Source organism: Muntiacus reevesi, chromosome 21 (genome assembly GCF_963930625.1).
Source record: "Muntiacus reevesi chromosome 21, mMunRee1.1, whole genome shotgun sequence".
In the NCBI taxonomy this organism is placed as follows: Eukaryota; Metazoa; Chordata; class Mammalia; order Artiodactyla; family Cervidae; genus Muntiacus; species Muntiacus reevesi.
In genome coordinates, this window is record NC_089269.1 from 14,236,151 (window position 1) to 14,262,398 (window position 26,248).

General features: G+C 34.5%; 1 protein-coding gene across 2 annotated transcripts in view; it reads right to left on the minus strand.

The window, feature by feature from the left end:
• Nucleotides 1–26,248, minus strand: part of EPHA6 (EPH receptor A6) — a 923,948-nt gene that overhangs the window by 528,020 nt on the left and 369,680 nt on the right. For both annotated transcript variants that reach the window (XM_065913782.1, XM_065913783.1), the window contains exons 4-5: nt 20,898–21,053; nt 4,242–4,577 (exon numbers count right to left, since the gene is read on the minus strand). In XM_065913782.1, the coding sequence (XP_065769854.1) occupies nt 4,242–4,577; nt 20,898–21,053 (492 nt within the window). The remainder of the gene's footprint in view (nt 1–4,241; nt 4,578–20,897; nt 21,054–26,248) is intronic.

Below are 26,248 nucleotides of genomic sequence, written 5' to 3' on the forward strand. Positions count from 1 at the left end.
CAGCAGAATTGGTTTGTAATTTAGCATATTTAGCATGTCTTTCACTTTGAACATGATCCCTGAAGGTTTTTGCACATGTCAGGGTATCTACAAACACAATTTGTTTCAGGCTGACTATACATGATTAACATTTTCCTTTACTGTCTATGACCTGAATAATTCCTTTTACTAAATCACACATCTTTGTTTTTCCATCATGCGCTGATGATTAAAGTCAAATGTTTCCTAAGTGTTGCTTTCTTGTTTTGCTTTCTAAATGAACTGCCTTTAAAGACCATTTAAATAGACTATGAAAATAGAAGGTTGCAAATATAGCTTTTAGGGATTGTAGAAGTCAGTTAATTAAGGTTTATTGCTAAGATTTCTAATTATGAGAGTCATAGTCTTAAATCTATAATCTTATTTATCCAACTAGAATCAGTATAATCAAGGAACGTTTCTCCTAACTACAGCTAAAGCAGTTCTAAGTGATTTGGGAATTTTTTTTTTTTAACATTTCTTTAATTGTACACAGTAAACAATTAAGTAAAGCTTGTTTAATATGGTTTACTTAATATTTCTTAAGTATGAGAATATATATATATATATATATATATATATATATATATATATATATATATATATAATTAACCATGGGCCCCCCTGATGGTTCAGCAGGTGAAGAATCTGCCTGCAATGCAGGAGACACAGAAGATACAGGTTTGATCCCTGGGTTGGGAAGATCCCCTGGAGGAGGAAATGGCAACCCACTCTGGTATTCTTGCCTGGAGAATTCCATGGACAGAGGAGCCTGGCAGGTTACAGTCCATGGGGTCGCAAAGAGTTGGACAATGACTAAGAGACTAAGAACAATTAACTACATGAAAGAAAAGGCTATTTGATACAAATTTCCTCTTTATCCTCATTTTCTACACTGTACACATAGAGTAGTAAAACCATAATTAATGCAACTGTTTATATTTTTCAGTCTGTTTCATTTTATTTCCTCATTGTACTAACTCAACTCATGTACAGCATTATTATTCTGTTGATTTTCTTTTACCCAACCCGTGGCCCTGAGGATGTATCAGTAACTTCTGCTAAATGGCTGTTCCCCTAAGTTGTCTTGGCTATTTTGTAGACTCCAACCTGTTTCTCCAAATCTGAGGTTAAGTGTTCAGTTCCATCCCCAGGTCCTACTATACTTCTGCAATATAGCAATGTCATCGACCTCCTTGGGTATATTAGCCCTCAGGGCTTAATTCCTCAATTGCTGAATCTTCACTTGGTTCCTTCTACTCAGTATTCTTTCCCTTCTCCTGGCTTCATCTGGCTTATGCACATCCCACTCATCTTTCACAACAGAACTTAACACTGTTTCCTCAGGAAGACCAGACCTTATCCTCCAGACCTGAGGAATACATGTTCTCCTTCGTGGGATTTATCACAGTACTAATTATGCATTTGTCAAATTATTTATTATCTACCTCCCTGGCAGGGTGTAAAATTCATAACAGCTTTCTCACCACTGTACATATACTGAATAAATTAAAGACTTATGAATAGCTCTATCATTTTTCAATGGTGTGAAAACAATGATATGTAACTTATGAGTAATGAGACAAAGAATTTACTGTGGTCTCCTCAGTCGAGTAAAATTGTAATGTGCTATCCTGTAACTTTGTACAGCACCTCTTGAGTTGTTTCAAAGAAAATTTCCAAAGATACCCAAGTAGAATGATGGGAAGTCCCTCCTTCTATTTGCAATAGTACACTGTTGTCTTATCAAAGCTGGCACACAATGATAACAGCTCAAGTTTGCTTGTGGGACATTCCGGTTTTATAGGCTCCTTTTCACTCCAACACTAGGATCTGACCCTTTCTGATATGAAGAGTAACTGATACAGGCACAGACTGAATTATTTCATAATGCTACTCCTGACTAGAGTATTTGCATTTTTAAAGATGTGGTTTTCAAACATCAGAATTTCAGACACAAGAAAAGAAGGCCTTCTTTTTGTCTCTTAAAATTATGATATGGATATAGTGGTTCATATAAATAAAACTGGCAATAATATTTTATAAAGTATATATGTGGACCTTGATGTACTTTTCAAACAAAATTTAAATATATTTTGATTTCTCATTAAAACATATCTAAAACAAAGTAGAATTAAACGAACAATAAATGTTTCTCAATAGTCTTCTCAAAGATAAATTTATTGGGAGGATTGTTTAATAATATTTACTATCCTCTTCCAGAAAGTTTAGTTTCAATATATGGATATTACATCTTGTTCCATGACTAATATAATTTCTGTCCTTATAGCAATACAGTTTTAATGAATTTTTTCATTTTCAAAGTGAGAAATACATTTTACCCTGCCTTCTGCTACATTAGAAAAATAGTCCATATGAACTCTTTTCTAATACTAGAATGAAAGACTATTATATGTATGTATAATATATAAAATTATATAAACATATTTATAAATATATTTGATTTAAAGTGATATATTGCTTTTATTCTCAAACTTAATTATTTATACCTTATAGTTACAACAGTTGTATTGGGTTATTTTTAATCAGGCAGCAGAAAAAAGGCTTAGAAATAATCTGCTTGTGCAGAGCAAAACAGAAGACCTAAATCTGTTTTATCTTGAAGACACATCTGACAAGATTCTGTTGATACTATGGGAAAGAATAAAAAAAAGTAAAACAGGAATGCCATTTTTAACAACCAAAAAGCAAATTCTATGATGTAGAACAATTTGTTAAATGAAGGGGAACATTATATAGTAAATACAAAAGTGGTGATTTTACAGTACTATTTGTTTGCTTTATTTATTAGATTTCTGAAGAGCATCAGTAAAGTGAACTTATGTATATTAGTTTGAATAGTCAAATCCATTTCAAATATGTTTTTAGAATGCTAAAGTTTTCTTCCCGTCTTTTTTACAGGTTTAGCAGTGTTTTTCTTTTCGCTTCTTATTTTGCAACAATGATAGTGTCATAGAAACTTACCAAAAAATAAAGTGTACAGCAACTTCCCACATATACTTTACCCAGCCTCCCCCAATGTTAACTACTTGCATAACTATAGGACAATATCAAAACCAGGAAATTGACATTTGGAAAATCCACAGGGCTCGTGTGTGTGTGTGTGTGCGCGCGCACGCGTGTGCATGTGCACATGTATACGCGTTGAGTGTAACTCTTTGCAATTTATCATGTATCTAACCTCATGTAACTACCACCATTATCACTGCAAGGCTCACTCTTGATACTCCTTCACAGCCACATGAACCCTGTGGATTTTCCAAATGTCAATTTCCTGGTTTTGATGTTGCACTATAATTATGCCACCTAGTCTGTGGCATTTGTTATAGCAGACTCAGCAAATAAATATAGTGTAAAAGAATAGTTTTATCTGTATAAATTATTCTCATCTATATGTGTTCACATAAAACAATACTTTTTGCTATAAGACAATCCATTCCGTGACAACATAATTTATGAATGCTTCTCAAAGGGAGTTTTTAAATCTCAAGTTTTCCCGGTATCATGCTTTGTGAAAAATTACATAATGGGGGGATTAAAGAGAATATATTCTTATAAACAGCATAGGACTCTTCATGCCTGACTACATTGTAGTAAAAATCTATAGTGTTAAAAGGGGCCATTTAGCTGAAAGCAACTGGAGGTTTTAAAAAGACATATTATTTTTTACACAAAACTGCACCTAAGCAACAGCATTTAGATACATTAATGGATATATTTGCTGTTCCTTTTAAGAGTGAATTATGGTTAGGCATGTTGGCTTCACTGTTTTTATTATATAGATATGAATTCTAATTAGAATAAATCCTTATTATTTGCTTAATTGACATGGAAAAGAGAGGGCTGCATAAGTTGGGCAGCTGAATTTTAATTCATTTAGTAACATTTTTTTATGTCTGATGTTTGTTGATAAATAATATGAACTTGCTTATTAAGCTATATCAGCACAGGATTATATGAAAAACATAATGCATAGCCAATTATACCTATTTGACAATTATATCTAACTGACAATACTAGTAAGAAGTAATATCAAAAATACCTTTCTGTACCTTGGGAAACAGTAAGAACAACAATCAGTAAATCACCCCTATAATGTAGAGCGTGAGCAACTGTACCCCAGTGAATACAGGTGCACCGGGGATACTAAGCATCAAAATGGAATTACAGATCTGTTTTGAGAGAACAGCGGTAGAACTTACCATCTTGATCCGTGGTCACTGTAATAGCTGTGAATGGCTTGGGAGAAAAACTCAACTCAGAAACTCCATTCATGGCTTCTATTTCAAAGGTGTAATTCACGTGGGACACGAAGTCAAGCACTACCACGGAGCTGTTGGTCAGGCCAGTGTGCCTCGGGATGAAGCGGAGTCCTCCACCGCAGTCCTCGCACGGGCTGCTGTCTAAGCCACACCTCTTACAGATCACACTGTACGTGAGGTCTCTTCTCCCTCCTGTGTCACTTGGAGGGCTCCATTCCAAAATAAGGGCCGTTTCATTGATGTTAAAAACCACATTCCTAGGAGCTGAAGGCGGCCCTAGAGAAAGCAATTAAAAAACAAATGTACATGTATAGGACAATGAACTATAGTGCTAACTTGTAAATGTCATCAGTAAACATGGGCTGGTCTTTTATATCAGTCTGAGCTCTTTCTTCTGATGGAAGCCATAAAGAAAAATTGTTTAAAATATCTGCGTAAGTTGGGGAACGGTGGAGTCTTAGGGGTGAAGATGGTCTATATATTAACTTTTGGCATATGAATTTCAATATTTAACATCAAAAGCCACAGATCACCAAAAGATACAGTAATTATACTTCTAAAATTTGTTCACTGAAAAAATATAACCCAACATTATTTTAAATTACACAATGGCTTTGTATAATTACATCTTAATAATTGCATCATCATTTAAAAACTTTGAAAAAAATAACAATATACATATATAAAATATGCTGTGTTCAGTATTTCAGTCTTCAAACTATGCTTGATGTATAACTAAAACTCTCATTCATTTGAAAATCTAAGAATTCTTTTCTCACAGGCTGAGAATAAATGGCCATAAATCTAGGGTGGACACACAGTTTGGAAGGAAGGGAATAGGAACAGAAACCGGAGGCAGCATAAATACTTTTTTAGGTGCTGTCAATTTCACAGGACAAAAGCATTATTTGGAAGGGCTGTGTGAGTGTGCTCAATTATATCCGACTCTTTGCCAACCTCTGGACTCTAGCCCACCAGGCACGTCTGTCCATGGAATTGTCCAGGCAAGAATACTGGAGTGAGTTGCCATTTCCTTCTCCAGGGGATCTTCCTGATCCAGAGATGGACCCCAGGTCTCTTGTGTCTCCTACATTGGCAGGCGGATTTGGAAGCGATCAAAGGGGATATACATAAGATATGGTACCTAGATTTCATTTATATTAACTTTACTAAGCATAAGTAAATGTGCCCTTGAAAGCTTATAAAGAGACTCCCAAGATCCTCTTATGTGTCATCAAGACTCTGCATAAACCATATTGGTCATGGGTGGTGGATGAGCATCTGCTCTCTTTTCTCATTATTTTTCCATATGATCACACTGCACAGAGTACTTAATATCTTTAACTATTCATTTTTTTCTCTTAAAATTGTGTCAATAATCTTGTATATTCACCTGAGTCCTTCAAACCTCGGTTTCATATCATTCACTGAACAATTATTAACTGAAGGTCTACTAGGTGCCAGACAGTGCACTGTCTGCTTGCTATATTGTGAAATGCCACAGAATCCTTCTGGAAGAGACTGTGCCTATGACAGATACATTGAAAAATAATTCATTGCATAAATGACTCATTAAATAATATTCCTTCTATATGTTAAAAGGGTAGCCTTAAGAAATTCAAACAGTTCTTTAAAATTCGGCAATTTGCTTAGAAGGAGGAAAAGAATCCTCTGTGACATTCTCTGCATAGAAATAAATTCAAGTTTTCATATAGGCTTCTTTTGGATTTCAAGACATGGTCATTCATTCATTAAATAAGTTTTCCGTGGCTACCAAGTGTGCCAGATATTCTGCTAGATCTTGGGCTTACAGCATAAAGCTGATAAATGTTATTTCTGCTTTCTTGCTATTAACATTTTAGCTGAATGGCTAGATAAACACAAACACACACAAAACCAGAAGAATAAAATTCAAATTATAATAAGCGCAATTACAGAAATCAAAAGGAATGGAGCTAAAAAAAGTTATCAGGGGCCAACCTGAGAAACCTTCGAGAAGGTCTCACGCAGATGGTGTGGAAGATGTAGAGAGGGGTAGGAAGGGTTTTAGAGATAGAACATGCATGGTTCTTCAGTCAAAAAAGATTGTGAAACAGTCATGGAAGTGACAGAAGATCACTGTAGCTAGAATGCAGAAGGAGTAAACAAGAAGTGACTTCTAAGCAACAGGAAGGGGTCGGTTAATGCAACAATGCTATGCTCACTGGAATGAGTTTGTAGGTATACATATATATATTTTTCCATTTAAAGGGAAGAAGCTGACAGATTCTATGTACAGAAGTGATGTGTCTCAAAAACAGCAATCCGGCTGCAGTGTGGGGAGTGGTCTTAAAGAGTACAGAGGACTCAGTGACAAGATCTGTTGCACAGTGTTAGAGAAGCATAACATCACTCCTAAATCCACATGGCTGGGTGTCGGGCTCGAGATATTAAGAAACATTATGCTTCCCTTTTTCATCTTGTTGGATCCTATTATCAGCAACCTGATGGGTATGGCTCAGACACCTATACGGACACCACCTAAAGCCAGCCCTGGAAATGGGGGACAGTTAGCTTTTCTAAAAGGTTTCTGTATACCTTGCTTTATGCCATTTCATGTTCCAGGGAGTTACAGACATGTCTGCTCTCAGAAAGGCAAATATTGAAGGGATTATAAACTAAAGCACAGGGACAAGCATAGTGTTTTTTTTTTTTTTTTAATCTCCAACCTAGACTCATGCAAAGGAGATAAAGATTCATTATCATTATCATAATAGTGTCTTCCTATTGCATGACATATTCATATTGTTGCTCTTTTCTCTTATTTATAATGGAAAACATGAATTATTATTCACTTACATTTCTAAGATCAGGAAGAATGTTATCAATTATGTTATGGGTGTCTGCAAGTATATGACTGTCCGCCTAGAGATACTTAAATTAAAAAGGCAGACACCCTTCTTACTCAAGGGCCCTCATACCAATTTGCATGACGATTAAATAGCTTTTTAATTGCCGTTAAATTATACCAGCTAAACTGTGATTTCATGCAAATATTAAGCTGTAATGACATACAGTGAATCATTTACTAAGATTTAGAACTTAGAACAAAGAGAGACAATTAATTCTAATCCTCAGATTCCACTAAACTATGTGTCACTGGGCTTTTATGAATGTGGCCTGATTGCTCTGTTATCATTTATAAATTATACAAAGATTATGTGACACATTGGGGGGAAAAAACTTGGCAGCAATCACTCTTTTGGAGCCATCTGTATTGAAAACTCTCAGGGATTTCCTTCTGTTGATCTTTTTCTTCAAAGGAAACAAGTAATTCACACAGGAAGAAAGCAATCTCCACACTGCACTCTCAGGACCAACCTCACAAGAAAAGGACAACTATCCTAATTTGCAACTAGCTGTTTTTCAAGACCCTCATGCAATAAACTTGAATAAAAACTACAATCTCATTTCTATTAGTTTAAGAACACAGTTTCCGTCTTCCTTTGGCTTCACTTTGGATGTCCCCTTTACACAGTTAAGTCACAGAGCTCATAGTAAACTTATGAAAAGTGGTGGCAGGGCTGTCCAGCCCCTTCCCAGAAAAGCATCTGGCCTTACAACCCCCATCTTCCTCTCAGAGTGGCGGACGCCAAGTGGGCTACAATGTTTTAAAGTTCATTTTCATTTTTTTTTATGCAAAATGTTTTAAACAGAACTATATTTCTCAAAATGCATCCCATTATCTCTAATCCCTTGAGATAAAACACAAAAAATGAGCTCAGTGCTCAAATTAAGATTCCTCTGGCAGATTGATGCTGACACAAAAGAAACACAATTTCCTTCCCTTTGCTGAATCTAACATTTCCCAAACAGTTATTTATAAAATATTATTTTCAAAGAAGCATTTGAAGGAAAACTAGCGTTCTGCTGAACACTCTTTAAATAAAGGCTGACGTTGAAGGAGAACAAACTTAGGGGTCACATTTCAGCTACTACATACACTGCTGTAGACATCATATTTTATGTTTATAATTATGGGAGTATATTAACTTGTAAATAAGCAGTGATCTTTTTCATATTAATTGAAGAATGATTATTAATTCACCTATTAACTCTATAGCTAATTGTGGTTTATAGATACATTTTTAACCTTAAGAACAATGAAAATTTGATTCAAGTAACTGAGGATATCAAATCATGAAAGGCTATAGCCTATTAAACTGTATTTTCCCATTCTTAAATTACTACCTGACAATAATTTAAATGTGTCTGCTAATTAAATGACTACCAAGATGCAATGATATGGTTTCCTAATATAAAACATATTCACATCTGAGTTTATGGATGAGAGAAAATGGTTTTGTGTTTACCAGTGTCAGAGAACATTAAAGATATAGTGAATCGTCTAGAGATGTTTTGGTAAATGCTTTTGCAAAGGAGTAAATTATATGAATAAATGAAAAAGTACGTCTCTGGACTTTCATAATGTACTAAAAATATCAGCTGTCAGATCTGCATATAGACATAATTTAAAACTCTAAAAGCCATTTCATTTTTTCCACTATCACTATCAATTTTAACTTTATAGTTATATTATTAACTTTATAGCAGTATTATTCCTATATAATCTTTGAAAAAGGTACTTAGTGGAGCCCTGTTAACAAAATTTTGTATTTGTATTCATATCTAAACTACTTATCTATTGATAAGACTTATTCATAAAATGTTTTTATATTTGGAAATAGACGATGAAACGGACTTCAACCTCACCACAGGGAAAGAATTAAATCAGTTTATTCAGAGAAAGAAATGAGGCCTAGGAAAATTTTGTAATTATGTCAAGGTCACAAAATTCATTAGTGGTATGATGATAACCTAAGTCTTTTTCATGTTTAAGTTTTTTTTTTTTCACTCTATTACAATGTATTCATCAATAAATAGAAAAAATACCTACATTTTATTGGGTTTTGCTGAGAGAGTACTGTCAAATATAAATTTTCAAAACACAGAGAATAGAGAGCAATTTATTGCCTTCCTACAACAAATTTCTTTTAATAATATTCCTTAAAGCATTTAAAAATAATTTATTTATAGAAGGACAATTGAAAGTTAAATCTTCAAGATAAATATTGCTCAAAATAACATGTGCACTTAAAATCCTTTGAATTCTACATATTCTTATTTTCTTCAGTATTATTGCACTTACTTCAGTAACTAAATTGCTGTCTAAAATTAAGACTTGTTATCACTTATGTTTTCACAATACTACAAATAACCACTTAAGATAACTCTTGTTATATTTTCCCTGAATTCTAAAACTCGTAGTTAAAGGAAATAAAAATAATTAAAAAATAACTCTAATAGTCTAAATACCATTCACTTCCAGAATAATATCTAAAGCTCTCAACCTCGTCTACATTTGTCTTTACAACTAGGCCCATCCCTCAGCCTCTTTCTCCTTTTAGTCACATCTCAAGGCCTTTGGACAAATTGTTTCTTTACCTTTTTTGTTCTGTGGAAAATTCCTACTCATCCTTCATATTCTGATTTAGGTGTTTCTCCCTTTGTGATACCTTCCTTCTGTCCTTGGGCAGAACTGAATACTTTTATACAATGTAGGCATGATTTAAAAAAAAACAGCATTATTTAGCACTTTCTTTGTTCCAAGGAATATACTTGATATTTCATGATTTATTTCTTTCAATTATCACAACAAACAACCTGTAAGACAGTTATTAATACCCCGATTTTATAGAAAAGGTGACTAATGCTTACCAAATGTATATATTGCACTGAAATATGTATATTCATGTATATAAGTCTATTCTAGTCTAGTCCGATACAAAGGTGACATATTCTTTAACTAAGGGCATGAATAGAAGGCATGGTTTTCTGCAATCTTACAAGAATGGTCTTTTACTGAGTGCAAATTTTGAAAAATATTGGGAAAGCAGTGTGTTCAAGGCTATAATCTTTGCAAGAATCAGGTGTTGCTAATTCAAGATGTTACTTGAAAATCACTTAAGTAGTGGAAAGGACTGTTTATATTATGAAAACATTAAATATAAAATAATAGATATTAATATGTATTAACTAATAAAAATTCAGCAAAATGGACAGCCACCCATATCTCTATTCATTGGGATGGAATAAAAAGCTTCTTTTTATTATTTAGAGATATTTGAAACTTGAAAAGTAAGCATTTGTGGCTCTAGATTTCTATTCTATAGAGTATGGACATAATTTTACCATGGAAAATTTTCAGAAAATAGCTGTCAACTATTTTCATCAATGCAGAAAAGAATATTAGATATAAACCCATAGAATAACTAGTTCTAACAATTATCAAAATATGCAATAGCTGTGCAGGGCAAAGGTTAAAGGACAAGACCACATTCATAATAATAAAAGCACACTAAAACACAAACGAAATCATGAGGAACCTGAGTTTGAGTGTTTTGAGTTAAAAATCATCCAGTTTCCCTCAATATCATGAAGAAATCTTGCATATCTGTATACAATCCTTTCTGTGTTTCAGTCGGGTATTTTTAATTAAACACTCATTAGAAGTTAAAAAAAAAAGAGAAATATGATGAGTCTAACCTATGTCATATTTTGGGAGGGAAAAGCTAAATAATAAATAAATAGATTAAAGCATATTAATAAATATTTCTCAAAAAGCATAACATTGCAGGGGTAATTATGAATGTTGTATTTCCAATTATGGATGATTTGTGGTCACTGGTCTGTTGTGTACAAGTAGATGATATTAAATGGGACAATCCTCTCTGAGTTCCAATTGTTGATGCCAAGAATAGATCTGCTCTGGCAGATCTGGCAGCAAGTGGTAACTCAATTCTTCAGCATCAGCAGAGTAACCACTCAATATCTCTTCCTATGAAGGAAACTCTCCCAGGTAATTTGGTAAAAACAATCTTGCCTGAAATAAAAATTAAAATATTTATGTTTTAGGAAACTTCATAAGCTCAAGCAACATCTTACATTAGTGATCTGTACTAGGGAAACAGATTCATTACATATAGGTGTCTATTCTGGAATATAAGGATCATTTTAATTTTAAAAATATATCATTGCAATACACAAAGTAAATATTTAGCTATTTTCTATAATGAGAACAAGTATAGAATATAGTACAGCCTGCTAGAGGTAATAAATACATCTTTGCAGTGTCTCCCTTTCTGGCTTCTGCAAAATCATGGCTGAAACAACTGTGTTTGCAATCAGCCACCTAAGCAATCAGTTGTGGCTTTTGTTTTCCAATAGTGAGATGGAAAAGCAAGGTACTAGAGTGTTTTTTCCATACAAAAGAACCTTAGCAGAAAAAGAGAGGGAGGGAACGGGAGACAGAGGAGGAGGAGAGAGAGAAAAACACAAAGAGATTGGATAAAAAAGAAAAGACATCAAACAGAGCAGGGGTATCTGGAGCATCCTGTATTCACCCAGAGTAGGGGACCTGAGAAGGGCAGCTGAAATGGGGAAGAACACACCTTTCCTGCTGCATCTAAACACAGTATTTTACTACTCAAAATAAGGTTGAGAAAATAATGACTTTCTTAAGTGGCCAATTATTCCAGAAATAAAGAAGCCATATTTTACAATGTTAATCTTAGAGCAAAAATAAATTCAACTTTTATACTTTCATTCCAATCATTGCCACTGTATATGAAATACAATGAAAAAAAAAAAAGACATGAAGTTTGCCTACATATTGAGAAAAATTGGGAGAAATTGTTTTTCACTCAAGGTACCTGAGTACATATTTAGATGACCAAGAAAAGTGAAATCCTTAATGATGTACATGAGAAGTACCTGTATATAAGGCTTACATTTTACATTTTGAACTTCTCTAAGTAGGCAGCACAAATGCTTGTTGAATGTGTTAATCTTCCAGCACCTGTTCAGTAATTAAAATAAAATCTTCCTTGTGATTTAAACACATGAGAAACATCAAAGTGAAAATGTTACGACTGGAATTACATTTGTCTATGCATCCATATATTAGATTCTCACTTTATTTCTTTGTCTTTTCTTGTTCTCTGCCTTCTAGCTCAACAAGTACCTTCTTAGTAACTGTTATAGTCCTTTGTTTCTCGAACCTTAGAGAACATTTTCTCCTTCTGTCCTAGAAAAGACTTATAGACAGTTATTTTGATAACAGACTTCTTGGCAAGCAGCATGGTCTCTTGTGCTTCAAAATGACCTAAGAGGCAGCCCTAATTGATCAATATGTGATATTATGGAGTATCCTCCATGGCTCATCCTTTAAAGCATAGAACATACATTAATGAATCACCTGAGAAATTAAGTTAAGAATCTATGAAGTAGATTAAGATAACAGAGAAAACACTTTAGAATTTCATTTCAAATTTATTATTCCTAATTTCTCCTACATACTTTGCAGTTCATGTAAAAGATACACAACAAATGTCTTAAAGATCAAGAATGTCCAAACTTAGAAGTTATCACTGGATATAAGGACCATTTGAGAGATCCTAGTATAGTTAAAATTAGACATGGAAAAACAGGCCAGGGCTGAACTTTGGATGCCCTTGGATTGACTCTCATAATTTTGGCAAAAAGGTGCTGGGCTTTGAAAGATTTTAGGCATAGGAAAGAGTAAAATAATAAAGATCTTGTTTTTATTTAAAAATAATATTTTTGAATAGTTTAGAATATTTGGAGGGATAGAAGATCAAAGGAAGGAGACTTGCAAAAATATTATTATATTAGCCCAAGTGAGAGTTGATGGTCTTATCAAAAAGGAAAGGACTAGGAGTTTATAAGAAGGAATGGACAGAAGAAATACTAAAAAGTAACACTGACAAGATTTGTGACTACTGAGAAACATCAAGGGTAGGGACAGGGTTATGAGTCCCTTGCTTGGAAGTATGGGTAGATAAGGATACACATGATAAAGAAATAAGCTGAGGTGAACGAGAAGGCTGAGCTATGAAGTAATAAAAGTGATTTTCAAAGATGAGGTAAAATTATTAGTTGATTTGTTCTTCAAATATTTATTTTGTGCCCAGTACTTGCATGGTATCATTATTAGTGCTGGAGAGAAAGTAAAAAAAGAACATTCATGATCCACTTGGAATCTACTATAGGCAGAATGAAAATAAACAAGGAAGTGAGGGTACAAATAAATCAGATATTTCCTAAGAGTGACATAGGCATAAAAAATAAAATATATGATATAAAAAGAGTAACTGGGAGGGATTCTACTTTTGAGCAGGTGGTCAGAAAATACTTGGCTGATTGACATTGGAGCCTGGCAATAAGAAACCACGATAGAGGACCTAAAGAAAGAGAATTTCAAGTACAGAAAATTTTAGCATTAAAGATGGGAAGAGTGCAGCATCATGGAAGTCCATGAATTTAACAACAAAGGAGAGTATGGTGTGATACAAGATTGGAGATATAGGCAGGTTTCTCTGGAACACACAGGTTGTCAGATCCCACAATGAGATGGCAAGGTGACTTTGGACTTTAGAGAGAAGACTGGGTTATGAATAAAAAACACAGGCATCATCTCTTTATAGGTGTTATTTGAAGCCATGAAATTAAGAACATGTCATAAGAACAGAAAGCTAAGAAAGGAGTATGAGAAAAATTAACATTTATCATTGAAAAAGCAAGAAAGATCCAGAAAAAACATCTACTTCTGCTTAATCGACTATGCCAAAACCTTTGACAGTATGGATCACAATAAACTGTGAAAATTCTGAAAGAGATGGGAATACCAGACCACCTGACCAGTCTCTTGAGAAATCTGTATGCAGGTCAGGAAGCAATAGTTAGAACTGTACATGGAATAACAGACTGGGTTGAATGAAGCACAAGCTGGAATCAAGACTGCCGGGATAAATATCAATAACCTCAGATATGCAGATGACACCACCCTTATAGCAGAAAGTGAAGAAGAACTAAAGAGCCTCTTTATGAAAGTGAAAGAGGAGAGTTGAGAAAGTTGGCTTAAAGCTCAACATCCAGAAAACTAAGTTCATGGCATCTGGTCCCATCACTTCATGGAAAATAGATGGCGAAACAGTGGCTGACTTTATTTTTCTGGGCTCCGAAATCACTGCAGATGGTGACTGCAGCCATGAAATTAAAAGACACTTATTCCTTGGAAGGAAAGTTATTACCACCCTAGACAGCATATTAAAAAGCAGAGATATTACTTTACCAACAAAGGTCCGTCTAAGCAAGGCTATGGTTTTTCCAGTAGTCATGTATGAATGTGAGTGTTGGACTATAAAGAAAGCTGAGCACTGAAGAATTGATGCTTTTGAGCTGTGGTGTTGGAGAATACTCTTGAGAGTCCCTTGGACTGCAAGGAGATCCAACCAGTCCATCCTAAAGGATATCAGTCCTGGGTGTTCATTGGAAGGACTGATGGTGAAGCTGAAACTCCAATACTCTGGCCACCTGATGCAGAGAGCTGACTCCTTTGAAAAGACCCTGATGCTGGTAAAGATTGAGGGCAGGAGGAGAAGGGGACGACAGAGGATGAGATGGTTGGATGCCATCAGCGACTCAATGAACAGGAGTTTGGGTAAACTCTGGGAGTTGGTGATGGACAGGGAGGCCTGGTGTGCTGCAGCTCATGGGTTCGCAAAGACTCAGACACGACTGAGCAACTGAACTGAACTGAACAGGTGAGCAAAAGAAGAGAAACCATCCATGCCAACACATACAAGGTTCAGAAAATTAAGAGGGTGAAGGGGAGATTGCAGAGTCTTAGAATAAAAGAGAACAAATATTTTCAAGAAAAAGGAAGAGACCAACAGAGTTAAACGTCATGAATTATAAGACAAAATGTTTCTAACACAATATGGCAAATTAGATCATTGGTCAATTTTTCTTACATAGTTTACTTGAAGAGATTACAGTAGGGTGAAGAGCAAAATTCTGAATGCAGTAGAGTAAAAAGTAAATTAAAAGTGTGTGAAGAAGTAAGTTTAGCCAGTGAAGACTGGTTTTCCAAGTACTTGCTTTGGGAGAAAAATTCTTGGGCTGGGAATATTTTTTAATGACAGAAGTTGGAGTATAGTTATAGGTTAAAGATGGTTAGTGGAAACAAAACGGCAAAGATGAAATTAACAACAGTAGCCCAACTCAATAGACTTAAGGATTAGATCATCCCCTATAATCAATATTTGAAGAATTAGTTTTGATTAAGAGACATCTTTGTTTTTTTTTTTATCTGTAGCCATCCAAAGCACCCAAAAATCTTTATGTGTATACCTTACCAAAGAAGAAATACTGATGGCAAATAAGTGTATGAAAAGATGTCCCACATCATATTATCAAGAAAATGCAAATCTAAACAACAGTGAGGTGCCACTACATAACTATCAGAGATAGTCAAAATCCAGAACACTGATAACTGATAACAATAACTGCAGATGAGGATGTGGAGCAACAGGAACTCTCATTTACAGAGGGATGCAAAATAGTACAGTTTTTTGGTTTCTTACAAAATTAAACATATGCTTATTATATGATTCAGCAATTACACTCCTAGGTATTTACTCAAAGGTGTTGAAAATGTATGTCCATATAAAAACCTACACATGAATGTTTATAACACTTTATCCATAACTGCTGAAACTGGGAAATAATCAGGCTGTCCTTTAGTAGGTAAATGGATAAATAAACTGTGGTATATCTAGACAATGGGATATTATTTAACACTTAAAACAGATGTGCTATCCAGCCATGAAAAAACACGGAAGAATCTTAACTGTATGTTAGTAAGTCAAAGAAGCCAATTTGAAATCTTCTACTGTATCATTCTAATTATAACATACACACACACACACACACACAGTTATAGATAAAGACACAATACAAAAATAAATGGTTGCCATAGGTTGGTGGGAGTAAGGGATGAATATGTGCCCCGAAGATTTTAAGGCAGTGAAAATCCTGTGGATGATAATATAATGACTGATACATGTCATTACACATTTCTCAAAACCAAAGAATATAGAACACCAACAGTGAACCCTGGGGTAAACTATGGACTTTGGGTGGCAATGATATGCTAATATAGGTGCACCAAATATAACAAGGTACCATTGTGGTGAAGGATATTGATACTGGGGAGAGCTGTGCTTGTCTGGGTGTGGGGAGCGAAGTATATGGGAAATATCCACACTTTCTCTTAATTCTGTTATTAATCTAGAATTGCTCTAAAAATGAAAATATTTATGTAACTGTATCGTATATATGTCTCGAGATTACGGAATGCAAAACGATACCTATTTACAGGGCAGGGACAGAGATGCAGACATAGAGGATGGTCCCGTGGACACGGCCGGGGAAGGAGAGGGTGGGAAAATTAGGAGTAGCGCGGACATATATACACCACCGTGAGTAAACAGGCAGCGAGTGGGAAGCTGCTGCAGAATAAAGGATGTCCGGCCAGGTGCTCTGTGATGACCTACGGGGTGGGTGGGAGGGAGGCTAGGTGTACACACACACACACACACACACACACACACACACACACACACACTTATGGCTGATTTACTTTGCTATATGGCAGAAATCAAAAACATTGTAAAGCAATTATCCTCCAATTAAAAATTTAAGAGTAAAAGATAAAAAGATGCCCAACTCTATTGAAAATCCAAAGAAATTATAAAACTCTTAAGGGTAAAAGCACATTCTGTGTTGTACCAGAAACTTTAGGGGTTGCTGTTGTTTTGAAATCAGTGCTAAGAAGCAGGGGAAGGTCTCTTCAGGTCCTGAAAATCCTGTGAGCCTTATGATTACAGGCAACACCTACCGAGGAATTCTTTCCCTACTAGGGAATTTACTAGCCAAATGTGTTGGTTATTCATTTTAAATATTTCGGTTCTCCATGTTATTTTAAATTCAAATATTGAAATTTTCCCTGCCAATGATACCAAGTTGAAAAAAAAAGAATGCCTCCTCTTAAAGGTCTGGAAGATTCTCTGAAAGCATGGTTTCAACTGTTTACCTGACATAAATTCTGACTCTTAGATAACATTATTGGAATAAAGGTGATTCAAGAATGGCTAATTCAGAGACACACAATCTATAAGTTAAGTGAGCTTCCAGCTACTAAAAATCTATTAGAATTTGGCTATTTTTTTTTTTTTTTTTTGTAGTTAGTGAAAAATGGAAAGGTTAGCTGCTTTTTTGACCATTGGCCTCAAAAGTCCTGCATCTTGGTGCAGTTAGTCTGGTCCTTTTAAATCTAACTGTTCCATGACCTCCTGGCTTGTCTTTTTCCTTGGCTTTTCATTTTTCTTCCCTAACAATCTAATCTCTCAATCATAGGAAGTATGACGCCTTGGAGTTAATAATCTTTGCTTTTTCTGCATATATTATAATAATTGCTAGGGTCTCTCACCTAGTCAGAGTACAATTCAAAAAATATTTTATTTATATCAGATATCCATAGAGTTAGAGGACTTAATATATTTTATGTAAAAGTCTTATAAGTTCAGAACATTTCTTTCAATTTGTAGGAATTCAGATGGTAGGAGTTGTGAGCCCAGAATAATATTACCAATATAAAGTATTTAATAGCTTGAACACCAACTTATCAAAAATTATTTCAAAATGAATTGAGAACAGCTTTACGTAGCAGCTGCTGTGGGCTAGGCATAGGGATTGAACCCCGATCTTTGGCAAGTCTCCTACATTGACAGTAGGATTATTCACCACAGAGCCAGCAGGGAAGCCCAGGTATTATTCTTAGCACTTTTCAAATAATAACTTATTTAATCATAATAAATAACAACAGAATGAGGTAGGCATTGTTATCACTAAGAATGGTGCAACAGAGGTTAAAAGGTTAAATAATTTGCCCAAACCTATAAAGCTAGTAAGTACCTGTAAGACACATGCTCACCAGCCCAAAACCAATGGATGGACTTGTAGACATGAAGTACAGCGAAAGCGAGAGTTTTTAACTAAGGTCTTGAAAGATCCAGTGTCTGGTGGGTAGGCACACCCAGAGCGATTACAACAAGGAATTTATTCCCTAACTCACAGGTTTCCACCCTCCCCCCAACCAGTTCCTCATTGGCTGTATACCATGCGGCATACAATTTTCCCGGACTTCGCCTAAGTTTCATTATTTCCTTATAGGGTACCCTTCCTTCTCCCTTCCCAACTTACACCCTCATTTTTCAACAAAGGCTTTCTTGCTAGTATCCCTTCACCCCAAATCCTGTTTGCTTAGGGACCCTCCAGGTGCCACTGAACTGTGTCAAGTCTGCAAGTCATTAGTCACGTTTAGAGGCAGGGCACAGAAAATGGCTGGAGTCCTATCTCTTTAGGATCCAGTCTGATCTCTCTCCCCAACCCTAACTTTATCTAAAGAATCCAGGCCTCAACTTTCTCCTGTTCCCAAGTTGAGCTACTTCAGAACTAGTTACTTTGTCTTGAAAATTGACCACTCCAAGTTTATGTTTTTTACAGTACCAAAGCCAAGATTCACACTCAGATACTCTGACTCTAAAAGATGGTGAATTTACTAGTACACCATTGAATTTACTAGTACACTAAGTTTTGGCTAAAATTAAGATAAAGATGTATTCAAGAAAATAGCAGAGAGAAGCCTTGAGAAAGGAGTTTCCTGTGGCTCGAATTCAGGAGAGCAGGCAAAACTTTTTACCTTTGTTTGAGTTTCTGTTTTAATCCCTCCCGCAATGCAGCATGCTGTTTGTTCCCTGTCAAAGCTTTGCCCAATGATGACCAAAAGTATGCTTCCACTTAGTATAGCTAAAGCAGTTTAACACAACTGTAAACATAATTTACAATATCAAATATATATATATAAAGTTTTTCTTTAGAAGAGAGAAAAATTCAAGAAACTTACAGTGTTAAGTTAGTAAGTATACATATTAGATTCAACAATGACTGAAGTTTGTAGATCTTATTGTATACCATATTTATCTCCTTAATATAGTCTCACTCCATAGAATTAAACCTCCCCAACTCCCTACCCTGCCCCCTCACTGATGGGAAACAATGTATTCCCTCACTTTGTCAATCCATCTATCTATGGCCTTCTAAGGGCTTCCCTAATGGCTCAGGTGGTAGAGAAGCTGGCTGCAATGCAGGAGACATGGATTCGACCCCTGGGTCTGGAAGATCCCCTGGAGAAGGGAATGTATTCTTGCCTGACAAGTCCCATGGACAGGGGAGCCTGGCAGACTACACTCCTCAGGGTCTCAGAGTTGGACACAAGAGAGCAACTAACATTCTTTTTACAAGAAAATAAAAAGAGCAGATTCCCTTCTATCACTCACCTAGGCATCAACTTAGTTTCGGATGTAGGTTATTAGGGATAGAACTGTAACCACCTGAAACACCACCACCTACATATACATACATACATACATAATACAAATATTGACCAGTAGTAGAAATATTTTCCTGTTCAAAACTATTTCCACAATTAGGTAAGAAGTGATATTGAGAATTTCCCTTTTCCTACTTATAAGCTTAGAATATGTTCCTAGAAAAAAAGTCTAGTTAACAATTTCTCATGCTGTATTTTTCTGAAGAAAGCAGTTAGTATTTATAGTCACAGAGCAAAAATTACATCTACTAATAAATGTGTTGTATTTTTAAGTGTATTCTATAAAAAAAATTTTATAAGATTGTAGTAATGCACACAAATCTACAAATTGCATCATTTAAAAGAAATATAACATATCCATTGTCTCTGAGGAATATGTGGCATTACATATTTTTAATCCATTTCAGCCCCTGTGAAATTACATAAGATAAGCAACATCGTGGCACCAACTCATCAAGAAGGGTAAAATTTCACTATATCTTATTTATGTATTTAACAAGACTTTTATAACTAAGAGGTGACATTTTACTTTTGCATAGCTTAGCAATGCATTAATATCAATATATTCACTTTTATTTTTAAAGTGTACAGATAATTTATGATACTTTAATAATAGGAGAATATTACTAATTTAAAATTCTTGGGGCATGCATTAAAATGACCTTCACATTTAGATTTAATATTCTGTTGGTTTCAAATCAACAATGGGAGAAAAAGTGAGAGGTGAAATGTGGACAAACTCAAAAATATCTTCCTCTGGAGACAAATGTCAAGTAAAATTTGAATTTTCCTGTATAACATTAGCGCAGTGACTTTCAAAGTTCCATGCTGAAGCTCCCCCGACACAGCAAACTTGATGACCCTAAAGTGATGAGACTTTAAATGTTCAAGAGTGAAAGCAAATAATACAACTTTTGCTTATAAATCCTTAAAAAAAACTTTAGCTGCTTTGATTTCCTAAGGACAAACTATGCCTAAGAAAAACTTGCCAGACCTCCAAACCAGGGCTGCTGGTTGCATGCCAGGAATCAATGTGATTTTTGAGGAAAAAATACATTCTCTGTAAGCAGCTGAAAAATAATTATTCTAAGAAAGAGAAACTTTTCCTTGACTGTTATCAAAGACGAGCAACACTGATGACACAGAATTTTGTATATTCACTTCTTTTAAAAAAAAATTTAGAATAAAGAGACCAAAAGAATTGGAGATAAAACTTTCAAATGCAAAATGGACAGACTTACTGGTACATGCCATGGAAGGTGGGTCTTTTTCAGCTCGAAAGTAACCCTTTTCACACTGACAGACAGAAGTCGCTTCCAGGTAGGTTAAACTGTGTGGAGGACACTTAGAACATTTTGTGTTGCCAGCAAATGCTTTATAGAATCCTGGTCTGCAAGCTGTGAACACAGGAGAAACAATTTTTTAAAATTATTGTTAAAATTATTTTATTTGCATATGTACAACACATTTTAAATTACATACTTTGGAATTCAGTTTACACATACACAGAAAAGTCAATACATGATAATATTAACGAACGAAATAGTTATTCAAAATTAAGTTATACAATGGGGAATCATATTATATTCAACTACCTGATCATATTATTACCTCAGCTTTTTGTAATTGCCACAAGCTAGACATGGGCTTTAGTCTTCTTATATGCACAATTCTTAGCATATTTTGAATGTATAGTTATTATAGATGCCTGAAAACTTAAATGAGTGAATGAATAATAATTAATTCACTGACCTCTAAGATGAGGTTATTTTGTAAATGGAATGAGCATTCTATTATCTTTTAGTCAGTAGTTTTAGGTTTTGTTTGTATTTCTGTTAAAAATGGGGTATCAGTACCTAAATCTTCAGAACTTTTAAATTATTTTCTTATGTATCCCTTCTTTCGCTATCACTTCCTTTTTCCTTTTATAGAGTATATAAATTTCATTTCCAAAGAAAAACAAACCACCAAAAATAGGAAAGTTTCCCAACATTATGTCAATACTGCAGAAAGAAAGTTTAGTATTATTTGACTCAGTGGTTTCTAATGTTTTCTTTTAGGAGAAGTTATTTAGATATAGATGTTCAGGTTAAACATTCAGTGTGGTATCTATTTCTATATTCAAAACATTCATGCTTTTGAATATAACATGCATCTAACATTTTATAACATAACATATATGCTTTTTGCATGGAGATTTACTTTAAATCCCATTTAGAAATTTTGCTTATTCCTTTTATTCCTTCTTTCTTCTTCAAGTATTATTGTCCTAAAATGCCAACACACTGTTGTGTAGATGTATGTTTACATATGTATGAACAGAAGGATTTCATACTGTTGATTTCTCAATACTGAGATAATATCAATAAACTTTAGATTATTTTTTATCAATTATCAACTATAGCATGACAATTTCTCCATGTCAATGGTTGTAATTCACTGTAATATATCTGCAGTATTTGTATCAACAATCTCCTACTTGAAAGAGATACTTTATAAACTATGCTGCAGTAAATGTCCCCATGTTGATACTTTCATTTCAGTTCCTAAGAGTAGGAATTCTGGGCCAGGGCATGTGTATTATTTAACACTTATTTCTATGTTACATTTCTAAGCATATTTCAAAAGCTCAAAAAAATGTAAGTGAGCACCCTAATCTTCCCCCCACTATTCCTATCATTAATGTCAGTTACTCCTTTACCTTCTGACAACATATGGAATTAAATATTGCTGCTGCAGTTGAAGCTTCCTAAATCCCACTAATAATGCACATTTTTTCGTATTTTTATTGGTCATTTGGTTATGAATTGTCTTTTATATCCTTTGTTTTCTACCGGTTGCTTGTATTTTATTAACTTATAAGCAGCATTTATTAGCAATATCAATGTCATGTCTGTCATTTTAAAAAGACTTTTTTGATGTGGACTATTCTTAAAATCTTTATTGAATTTGCTACAATATTGCTTCTGTTTTACATTTTTGGTTGCAAGGCATGTAGGATCTGAGCTCCCTAACCTAAGACTGAACCAAAAACCTCTACTTTGGAAGACAAAGTCTTAACCACTGGATTGTCATGGAAGTCCCTGTCATTTTTGTTATATATATATGTGTGTGTGTGTGTGTATATGTATATATATATATATATATATAATCAATTTTCTAATGACATGCACATAAATGTCTCATTCACAATAGCTGGAAAACTATAAAATGGCATGAATTTAACCAATTAAGTGAAAAACCTTACAATGAAAATTACAATATTTTGATAAAGAAACTGAAGACAACACAAACATATAGAAAGACAACCCATATTCCTGTACTGCAATAATTTGCTAAAATGCCCATACTACCCAAACCAACTGTAGACTCAATGCAATCCCTATCAAAATTCCAATGGGATTCTTCACAGAAATATTGAAAACAATTCTAAAATTCATAGAGCCACAAAAGACCCAAACAGCCAAAGCAATTCTAAGAATAACAATGCTAAAGGCATAATGGTTCCTGATTTCAAACTATAATATAGAAAGTTCAGTCACTCAGTCGTGTCCGACTCTTTGCGACCCCATGGATTGTAGCCTACCAGGCTCCTCCATCCATGGGATTTTCCAGGCAAGAGTACTGAAGTGGGTTGCCATTTCCTTCTCCAGAGGATCTTCCCGACCCAGTGATTGAACCCGGGTCTCCCACATTGTAGGCAGACTCTTTACCATCTGAGCCACCAGGAAAGTTAACTATACTATAGCGTTATACAAACTGAAACAGTATAGTGTCAGTATAAAAATATATATACATAGACCACTGGATCAGAACAGAGAGCCCAGAAATAAACTCCCAAATAAATCACTAATATTTGACAAAGAAGCTAGGAATTCTCATTAGGGAAAGAATAGTCTCTTCAATAAACGCTGTAAGTAAAACTGGTTAACCACAGACAGAAAAGTGAAATTGGACCTGACTAGACACTACTCACAAAAATGAACTCAAAATGGATTAGAGACTAAAAAATAAGACCTGAAACTGTAAAACTTTTAGAAGAAAACATAGGGAAAGATCTTGATATTGGTCTTGGCAATGACTTAAAAAAAAAGAAAAAAACCTACAGCAGAAGCACCAGCAACAAAAGCAAGTAGCGCTACATCAAAGTAAAAAGCTTCAGCGCAGCAAAAGAAAGAAGCAAAAATAACGAACAGGCAACTGATAGAATGGGTCAAAAGATTTGAAAATAACATATCTGATAAACTGATAATATCTAAAGTACATAAAAAGCTCACATAATAATAATAAAAACAAAAATGTACAGCTAAAAAATAGGCAGAGGAACTGAATAGACATTTCTTTAAAGAAGACATACAAACGGCCAACAAGTACAGGAAAAGATGCTCAATACAACTAATCATCAGGGAAATGCAAATAAAACCAAAATGACATGTAGTCTTACAACTGTTAGAATGGCAGTTATCAAGAAGAGAAGAGATACATGATGGCAAGGAGGTAGAGAGCTGGTGGGAATGCAAGTTAGTGTAGCCAATATGGAAAACAGTATGGCTGTTTCTCAGAAAATTAAAAATAGACCTACCAAGTGACCCTGCAATCCTATTTCTGGGTACATATTCAAAGGAAATGAAAAGAGGGTATGAAAAATTTACCTCCACTACAGCATTATTACAGCATTATTCGCAATAGCCAAGATATGGAAAAAATCAGTCTCCGTCAATGGAGGAATGAAGAAAGAAGATACACAGTAATTCTATATTTTAGTTTATAGTGACACTACTATTTGGGGGGATTATTTGGTAGTATCTATGACAGAGGAACATGCACATTTCTTCTGGCAATGCCTCTCACTGGTATACACCCAACAGAATAGCACAAATTGAAAGTGGCTTCTCTCCCCCCACAGGCAGCCATACAAGTTCCATCGCTAAGGGAGCTATCACGTCTCCATTTGATTTTCATTTTCTGCAATTTTGCTGACATGCTGATCATTCTCATGTGATGTATTTTCTCCTCCCTTGCTTTGCCCTTGTTAGTGTAAACCTTCTATATTCTCTTACTCATTTTGGTGAAGTGTGCTGAGGGAGTGGAGATAAATAAATATGTTCAATCAACTATATTTTACAAAATTTACACTTCACTAAATTTCTAATCATATAATTGAAGTAAACACATTTAATTGAGAATAATCAAGTTACAAAATTATTGATGAGATATTTATGAAATGATTTTTTAAAATTTTCTGCTGTCATTTACTTACTGATAAAAGTATCATGAATGCTACAAAATAAAAACAATGTAATTTGGTAGCAGGGATCTATAAAATGAAAAATATATAAACATATAATGTGCAAAATATATATAGAATATGTAAAACATATAAATATATAATTACAAAATAATAAATAATCTAAGTTAATACACAGCCTCCTATTTAAAAAATACATTTATGATTTGATGAACTTGAAGTGGTTGCCTAAATAAAACAATAAAAGGTGGGCTATACAGTAAAAAGTACAAAACAATTTTCATAGAATAGCATGTATTAAAGGTTCATACAATGAGTATAGTTATGGAAATATCACTAATATTAATTTCATATAATTTCACTTATTGATACCTGAAATTTCAGAAAATTAAATTCTGAGTATTGATAGGAATACAGTTGAATAGTATTTCACGCACACACACACAGAGGTTTGTCTGCTAAAACAAAATCAAGAAACGTGTGACCTGTCCTACACATACTATATTTCAAAAATTGAATTGTTAAGCTGTATATTACTAGCAATGTTCTCAGGTTTTCTCTAGTATCAGAGAACTTTAAGACAACGGACCATGAGAAATCCAGGTTGGCATATCATGCTGTGCACTTCTCACCATCTGATGAAATATTCAATTGTGTATTGTCTGACAGGAACTAATATTAATATAATTGACTGCTTTTCCCTCATAGGTGCTCAGTAGTCTGTAAGTTTAGATAAACCTGAATGACTTATTAGTAAAATATGTGATGTGCACCATTTCTCAAACATTAGAACTCAGGAAATTTAATAAACTGGGATAGGCAGTCTCATTACTGTTTTCCTAGATATTACTCTGCAGTTATAAAAATTAAAATTTGCTGTCATGTAAGCGGAGAAGGCAGGGAAGATCAGATAATTGATAAAAAAGTAATAACAAAAGGAAAACCCCTAAAACTTAAGGGTAAATAAGCACAGATATTTTGAGTTTTTCAGAATAATCTATTAATAAATACTGAAGGAAAATGTCAAGACCAAATACAAGTCTACTAATAATAAAATGTGGATTATGCTTCAAGATAGTCAACCTAATTTTCCTTGCAGGGGAGCTACTATAAAGTCCTCATGAAGACAATATACATAAACTGTCCTGTTATGAATTCTAATTTCTTACTTCCACCAAAGAAATGTTTGAAGTGGACTTCCTCTTGAATCTGGGCACAGTACCACCCCACTTCCCCACCTCAGCAACTGTGAGGGCGCTGAAAAGTAAGTAGAAGCAGGCCTATTGGAGAGAGCCAAACTTCGGGGGACTGCCGAGCTGGTTATGAATTTGCCACTCTTTCCCC